General features: G+C 40.8%; 1 protein-coding gene across 3 annotated transcripts; it reads right to left on the minus strand.

The window, feature by feature from the left end:
- Positions 1-2,593: 2,593 nt before the first annotated feature.
- On the minus strand, positions 2,594-7,557 carry LOC130220637 (uncharacterized). Of its 3 annotated transcripts, none has more exons than XM_056452855.1 (2): positions 6,351-7,557; positions 2,594-3,158 (listed from the first exon to the last, which is right to left on the minus strand). In XM_056452855.1, the coding sequence occupies exon 1, from the start codon at positions 7,248-7,250 to the stop codon at positions 6,354-6,356; it is 897 nt and encodes a 298-aa protein (XP_056308830.1). In that variant the 5' UTR covers positions 7,251-7,557; the 3' UTR covers positions 2,594-3,158; positions 6,351-6,353. The 3 variants fall into 3 exon arrangements, with proteins under 3 accessions (XP_056308830.1, XP_056308829.1, XP_056308831.1); XM_056452854.1 differs by having other exon boundaries at positions 2,594-3,166; XM_056452856.1 differs by lacking the exon at positions 2,594-3,158 and having other exon boundaries at positions 5,619-6,441; positions 6,544-7,557.
- Positions 7,558-8,247: the final 690 nt, after the last annotated feature.

The raw sequence follows: 8,247 nt of genomic DNA on the forward strand, positions 1-8,247 counted from the left end.
TCAAACTGAATGACTTCCGGCTTCTTTGCCGCTCTCGCCGCATTCGGTGTGAACGTACGGTTAATCTGTAACATTATTAGATGTTGATATTTGGTTGTTTTTAGGTTGCGTTAGAAATTGACCTAAATCCAACGTTGAGCCAACATCTTAAAACCAACGTCTTATTGACATCAAATACTGACATTTATTCATCAGGTTTGGCAACCAAAATCCAACGTCTTAAAGACGTTATAGTGGTAATGTTCATACAATGTAAAACTGTAACATCATTAGACGTTGATATTTGGTTGTTTTTAGGTTGCGTTGGAATATGACCAAAAAATAACCCCAAGCCAACATCTTAAACCAACGTCTTATTGACATCAAATACTGACATTTATTCATCAGATATATGGAAACCAAAATCCAACGTCTGATAGACGTCATAGTAGATGTCATCATTAGATGTTGATATTTGGTTGTTTTTAGGTTGCATTGGAAAATGACCAAAATCCAGCGTCTTAGACCAACATTATGTTGACATCAAATACTGAAATTTATTCATCAGGTTTAACAACCAATATCCAATGTCTGATAGATGTCATAGTTGTAACGTCCACACAACATCAAGCTGTAACATCATCATGCGTTGATATTTGGTTGTTTTTAGGTTGCGCTGGAAAATGACTAAAATCCAACTTCAAGCCAACATCTTAAACCAACGTCATACTGACTTTATATACTGACTATGATTCGTCAGGTATGGCAACCAAAATCCAATGTCTGATAGACGTCATAGTAGATGTCATCATTAGATGTTGATATTTGGTTGTTTTTAGGTTGCGTTGGAAAATGACCAAAATCCAACGTCTTAGACCAACATTATGTTGACATCAAATACTGACATTTATTCATCAGGTTTAACAACCAATATTCAACGTCTAATAGACGTCATAGTGGTAACGTCCACACAATGTCAAGCTGTAACATCATTAGATGTTGATATTGAGACGTTGAGTTCTGACACCAACCCAGTTTTCATTTCCACCCAAATGCAACATCCCATGGCGTTGGGGTACAACATCAATCTGACGTTATGTTGACGACCTGTGCCTGCTGAGTTGTTTTGATGTATTGTCATTGATGCTTGCTGAAATATGACCATTTGTTTTGCCAGATAGTGGTTTTGAATTTGTCATCTCAGTTTCTTCAGTTTATTATGTCATCTCAGTTTATTATCGTAAAAGTTGCTCCAGTTATGGTTATTTGGGGTGGAGTCAAGATATGCCTTAATTCCTCCTTTACTGATAGTGAGTTTGTTTGACTTCATGCAGTGCTAAGCAGATTGATCGAAATCTGATTTGAAGTGATGCATGCTGGTTAAAGATATTTTGCCTGAGCTTTGATGTCACAGCTATTTCACAATTGGCCAAATTCACCACACAACAATGATCACGTGTGTTTTGGGTTTATTCAACAGTTGGGTTCATTTTTTTTTTAGGTTTTTTTGTTTTTGTTTTTATATTCTTGATGAATTAAGTGTAATCACTTTTTTTTGTCAAATAAAAGAAAGCTCCACTAATGCTATCTGTATCTCAAATCATGTTTACAAAGAAATCACAATTATTTTTAAAGCATCACTCTTTTGTTAGTATAATAGTTGTGCGTATAGGTTAATGTTAGATCTTTTCCATGCAGACACTTTGCTGTATTCAGCTGCATAACCAACACCGCACATTTTAGAGTGGCTGACCTAAGGCACACCTGTGCAATAATCATGCAGTCTAATCAGCATCTTAATATGCCACACCTGTGAGGTGAATGGATTATCTCAGCTAATTTTTGTTGTTCTATGAGCTTGTACATGTTTTATCTTTGATGCTCAAATGGCCAAGACTCGTACCATGTGAGAGGAAGTTTTGTGCAGAGAGGCTTACAAGATCAAAAATGTCAAAAAAGTTGAGAAGCTTTTGGGTTAAATTTGTGAGGGGCGAAGTTTTAGAAGTTTGAAGCTGTGGTTCTTAATACCTACTTTACTTTGGTTAGTTCACCCAAAAATGACAATTTTACTCACTATTTACCCACCCTCAAGTGGTTCCAAACCTTTTTGAGTTTCTGTCTTCTGTTGGACACAAATTAGATCTATTGAAGGAAGCTGAAAACCATTGAGTTCCATAATATTTAAACAAATATTCAAGTCAGTTATTACAGATTTCCAACATTTTTCAAAACATCTTTGTGTAGAAAGAAACAGAAGAATGAAACTCATAAGGGTTTGGAGCCACTTGATGCTGAGTAAATGATGAGTAAAATTGACTTCTATTCGTTTAGCGTTAGGGGCGGACCTTAAAGACTTATTTTCTGGTAGTGGGCGGAGTTAGGGGTGGATCTTTAAAGAGCCCATATTATGGGTTTTTGAAAATGCCCTTCCATGTAGTGTGTAACACAGCTCTAAGTGAAGTGAAATATCCAGCTAAGGCTTAAATCTGTAAGTGTACAGTGTTTAAAACTATTGATTCATCTATAAAAGAGTCGACTCATAGAGCTTCAAATGAGTCATCTTGATAACGAATCATTAGGTGTTTCGTGATGACGCGACTACGAAACAATTCAATTCAATTCAATTCACCTTTATTTGTATAGCGCTTATACAATGTAGATTGTGTCAAAGCAGCTTCACATAAAAGGTCACAGTAAATAGGAACAGTGTAGTTAAGTTTGTAGTGTTTAAGTTCAGTTCAGTTTAGCTCAGTTCAGTGTGGTTTAATAATCACTACTGAGAGTCCAAACACTGAAGAGCAAATCCAACGATGCGCGGCTCTACAGATCCTGAACCATGCAAGCCAGTGGCGACAGCGGAGAGGGAAAAAAAAAACTTCACTAAAGGCGGAAGTGAAGAAAAAAAACCTTGAGAGAAACCAGGCTCAGTTGGGCACGACCATTTTAATTTCTCCGCTGGCCAAACGTCTTGTGCAGAGCTGCAGTCTCAGTGGCGGAGGCTGGAAGCTGGCCTCAGCGAAGACTCGTCTGTCTCTGGAGCGTCATAGGAAACAGTCTCATGTTCTCCACTCTTCCATGACCATCGCAGTAGTTGTTCAGGATTCGGCCAGGTCCAGGATATGGAAACCTTGGGATCATCTCGTCGTTGGTCTTGGATCGAATCAGTGACTCTGCATAGTCTGAGGGCCTCGGGAAGAGTATCCCCAGGTGGAAATGGAGAATAAAGAAAATAATTAGCGTAGCTGATGTTCACAGTGTATATCAGCAAGATGCATAACCTGTGTGGAAGCCCCGTAAGTGGTGCACTAAGTGTATGCTTTACTGAACAGATAGGTCTTTAATCTAGTTTTGAATTGGGAGAGTGTGTCTGAGCCTCGGACGTTATCAGGAAGGCTATTCCAGAGTTTAGGAGCTATAAATGAGAAGGCTCGACCTCCTTTACTCGACTTTGCTATTCGAGGTACTACCAGAAGTCCTGAGTTTTGAGATCTTAAAGAGCGAGTTGGATTGTAGCGAGACAGAAGATTGGTTAGATAAGCAGGAGCTAGATTATTTAGAGCTTTATATGTAAGAAGCAATATTTTAAATTCAATACGAAACTTAACAGGCAGCCAGTGTAAGGAGGATAAAATTGGGGTGATGTGATCAAATTTTCTAGACCTGGTTAGAACTCTGGCAGCTGCATTTTGTACTAATTGAAGTTTGTTAATAGAGGATGCTGGGCAGCCAGCAAACAGAGCATTACAGTAGTCCAGCCTAGAAGTCATAAAAGCATGGACTAGCTTTTCTGCATCTGAGATGGATAGCATACTTCGTAACTTAGTTATATTTCTCAGATGAAAGAAAGCAGTTTTTGTGACATGGGAAATATGATTTTTAAAAGTTAAATTGCTGTCTAATATGACACCCAGATCTTTTATAGTAGAACTAACGCTAACTTTGTATCCCTCTAATTGTAGATCGAGTTGTGAGATCTGCTGTGTACAGGATTTAGGCCCAATAAGTAATAATTCTGTTTTGTCTGAGTTTAAGAGAAGATAATTGTTGGTCATCCAGTCTTTAACATCTTTAATACACTCAGTTAGCTTGGACAGATTAGAAGTCTCGTCAGGTTTAGTTGAAATATATAATTGAGTATCATCTGCATAGCAGTGAAAGCTGATCCCATGTCTTCTGATAATGTCTCCCAGGGGTAGCATGTATATTGTAAACAGTAAAGGGCCTAAAACTGATCCTTGAGGCACCCCGTATTTTACTGGGCTGATTTGTGAAGGCTGTCCATTTATATTTACAAACTGGTAACGGTCAGATAAGTATGACTTAAACCATTGTAGGGCATGTCCTTGGACACCTGTAGACTTTAAGCGATTAATAAGGATACCATGGTCAATGGTGTCAAATGCCGCACTAAGATCGAGTAGAACTAATAGCGAGATGCACCCTTGGTCAGCAGCTAAGAGTAAATCGTTGGTTATTTTCACTAATGCAGTTTCTGTACTGTGATGAGCTCTGAAACCTGACTGAAACACTTCAAAAACATTGTTGGTCTGCAGAAAGGAGCATAATTGAGCAGAAACAACTTTTTCTAGTATTTTAGATATAAATGGAAGGTTTGAAATAGGCCTATAATTAGCTAAGTTGCTGGGTTCCAGTTGTGGTTTCTTAATAATAGGTTTAATAACAGCTAACTTGTAGGGATTTGGAACATGGCCTAAAGATAAAGAAGAGTTGATAATGTTAAGAAGAGGTTCTCCTATAACAGGTAGCAATTCTTTCAGTAACTTTGTTGGAATTGGGTCCAATATACACGTAGCTGATTTAGAGCTATTTATAATTTTGTCTAGCTCTTCCTGTTGTATGATTTTAAAGCACTGTAGGTTATTTAGATTCAGAGGCGTGTTTACTGGATCTGAAGTATAAGGCGGTGCAGAAAGTTTAATATCTCCTATTTTCTGTCTAAAGCCTTCTATTTTATCACTGAAAAAATTCATGAAGTCATCACTACTAATTTGCGGTGGAACGTTTTGTTCCAAAGATGACCGATTATTTGTTAATTTAGCGATGGTGTTAAATAAGAATCTAGGATTGTTTTGATTATTTTCTATCAGTTTGCGGAGGTGCTCAGCCCTGGCAGATTTTAAAGCCCTCCTATAGCTGGACATACTGTCTTTGTATGCAATTCTAAAGACTTCTAAATTAGTTTTTTTCCATTTACGTTCCAGGGCACGGGTTGCTGTTTTGAAAGCGCGGGTATGACTATTATACCACGGTGTAGTTTTATTCTCTCTAGTCTTTTTTAGTTTGATGGGTGCCACAGTATTTAAAGTGCTAGTAAAGATGGCATCCATACTGCTGGTTACTACATCAAGGTCATTTGCGTTTGCGGGTGCATTTCGAAGTAGAGAAAGATCAGGTAAGTTATTTATAAATTCATCTTTAGTGGATGGAACAATAGTTCTACTAGGACGATATATCGGAGCGGATCTGCTAATTTCAGGTAAACACAGCTTATATAGTAAGAGGTAGTGGTCTGTAATATCATCACTTTGTGGTATAATGTCTACATCAGTGACCTCAATTCCATAAGACAGAATTAGATCTAGTGTATGCTTTAGGCGATGAGTTGGACCAATAACATTTTGCTTTATTCCTAGTGAGACCAGCAAGTCCGTAAACGCGAGCCCTAACGTGTCGTTAGCGTCATCTATGTGGATGTTAAAGTCTCCTACAATTAGTATTTTATCAGTTTTAACTAGTAAGTCAGAGATAAAATCAGAAAACTCTTTTAGAAAATTGACATAGGGTCCTGGAGGTCTATATATGGTGATTAGAGCGAGAGATAACATAGGTTTTTGCATAGTGTTTGGAAGGACAACATTAAGCGCTAGTACTTCAAAGGAGCTAAACATAAGTCCGTTTCTCTGATTAACATTAAGAATATCACTAAAGATTGACGCAACTCCACCACCACGACCAGTTTGACGAGCCTCATGTTTATATAAGAATCCTGGAGGAGTTGCCTCATTTAAACTAATATAGTCATTTTGTTTCAGCCAGGTTTCAGTGAGACAGAGTGCATTAAGATTGTTATCTGTTATTATTTCATTTATGATAAGTGCTTTAGGTGCTAGTGACCTGATGTTTAGGAGACCAAGCTTCATGAAATTTGTATTTTCACTTTTTCGTGTTTTTTCTGGTTTAATTCTTAATAGATTATTTTTGGAGCACACAGTACGTTTGTTTCTTGATCTAATAATACGAGGAACAGACACAGTCTCTATGTGGTTAGTTAGGTATGCATTACTGTTATTTTTGTGGGACGAATAGGAGTCTGTGTGGCTAAATTGTGAGTTTTGTGAATTTTTACTTACTAGTCAGATAGAGCGAAGTATTCTGGTGATGTTGTCCGACAGGAGTTCAGCTCCAGCTCGACTGGGGTGCAGCCCGTCAGCGCGGAAAAGCCTAGGACGCTCCCAGAAAAGATTCCAGTTATTGGCAAAGAGCAATTTCTGTTCTTCACACCATGTTAATAGCCATTCATTCAGAGCAAAAAGTCTACTGAACCTTTCATTTCCTCGGCGGTAGGTAGGAAGCGGTCCAGAAACGATGATCTGCGTGGCGGGCGAAGTGCGTCGAACCGTCTCGATCAGGCTCCTGAAGTCCTTCTTCAGGATCTCCGTCTGCCGGAGCCCGGTGTCGTTCGTCCCCACGTGGAGGACGGCGGCACCGAGGCTCTCGGCAGCGCTCAGGATAGTAGGTATCTGTGCAGAAATATTCTTAACTCGGGCACCAGGGAAGCAGAAAGTGCGTACTTTGTTACCTTTGGAGGAAGTGGAGCGGACGTGGCGGACGATTGAGTCGCCAATGATGGCAACATCGCGACCCGTCTCGCGGAGAGGGGCGAAGCGGTTCTCCGTGGGGATCTCGAACACCGGAGGAGGAGACGTTCTGCCCCGGGACCTGGCAAGCACCTTACGCGGTTGCACCCAGGGGCCGTGGTAGCCGGGAGTCGGCGTGAACGACGCCTGGGTGCACCGCGTCCTCGGTGCGCTGGGCCTGGACAGAGAAACACGCGGGGTTGAAGAAACTGGGAGATTGTCGTTGTATCGGACACTTACCTCAGACGAGCGAGTACGGGTTAAGAGCAGAGCCCTGATGCCCTCTCGCTTCGTCTCCAGCGAGCGAATCTGGGACTCCACCGCTTCCAGCTCCAGCTCCAGCGCCTCCATCGATGCCTCTCCTGCACTCAAGGACAGACACGCAAGCGACATTGTACAAGGTGAAGAGCAAAGCCAGAAAGTGAGAAAATAAATGTGTGAAAGGGGTTGGTAGCTTTAGCTGACCAGCGGTGCTAGCAGGCTAAAGCTACAAACACCAAGCGGATGCTCGAGAAACAGAACGTTTAAAAGTAGATTTGTTTGTATGAGTGTGTTAGGGGATTGTTCACCCCAAGTAGGAGAGATAAATATTTAGTGAATGAGGAAGTATTTTAAGATAAAAATGTAAATTGCGAATCTAAACTCCAAACAAACGCAGCGAACTCCAAACAAACGCAGCGAAGCAGTGACGTCACTCGAGCATGCGCCCAGTAGTTGCACGCGCAAACCGTCAGCTGTTTCTACACACATGCAATGGTCAAGTTTCAAAATAGTTCAGCTCAGGTTCGAGGTGAGGTGTCTAAATTGCACCCAGCAAGCTGAACTGGCGCTCTAGGCGTGTGTGTCGTGTCCTCGGGGAGGAGTGTGATGTGCGTGTGTGTCTCCTCTCAGAACGGTCGTTTGTGTGAGTGTCTCCTCTTAGGAGGTTAGTGTGTGTGTGTGTGAAAAGGGCAAGTAGACTGTGACGGGCTAGGAGATCTCCTCCCCAGTTCTTGGACTTTTTGCTCAATAAAATAGTTAGTCGTCAGTATTTTCTAGTCCATCGTCTGTATTGACATTCACCCACTGGCAGCAAAAATCCACTATGAAGCGTGTGTGCACTGTGACTACTTTATATTGTAGATTATCTGCTGGGCATTTCACTCTGTCTCGCCCTGAAGCCTGTCAGTATTGTCGACCAATCGCAGCAGGCTGTCATCGGTCCAATCAGCGCAGATTAGCTTCGCGCTAAGGATGGGTTTGGGTACAAATGAATCGCTGAACGATTCATATGGGAGTCGCTGGGATAATTAGGTAAAAATAAATGCAGATTATAAGACCATCAAAGTGTTTTTTGACCTTGCATGCATATTAGACTGTTGTTGGAGACCCTTACAACCTAAATATGACC

The sequence above is a fragment of the Danio aesculapii genome, chromosome 3 (genome assembly GCF_903798145.1).
Source record: "Danio aesculapii chromosome 3, fDanAes4.1, whole genome shotgun sequence".
NCBI classification, from domain to species: domain Eukaryota; kingdom Metazoa; phylum Chordata; class Actinopteri; order Cypriniformes; family Danionidae; genus Danio; species Danio aesculapii.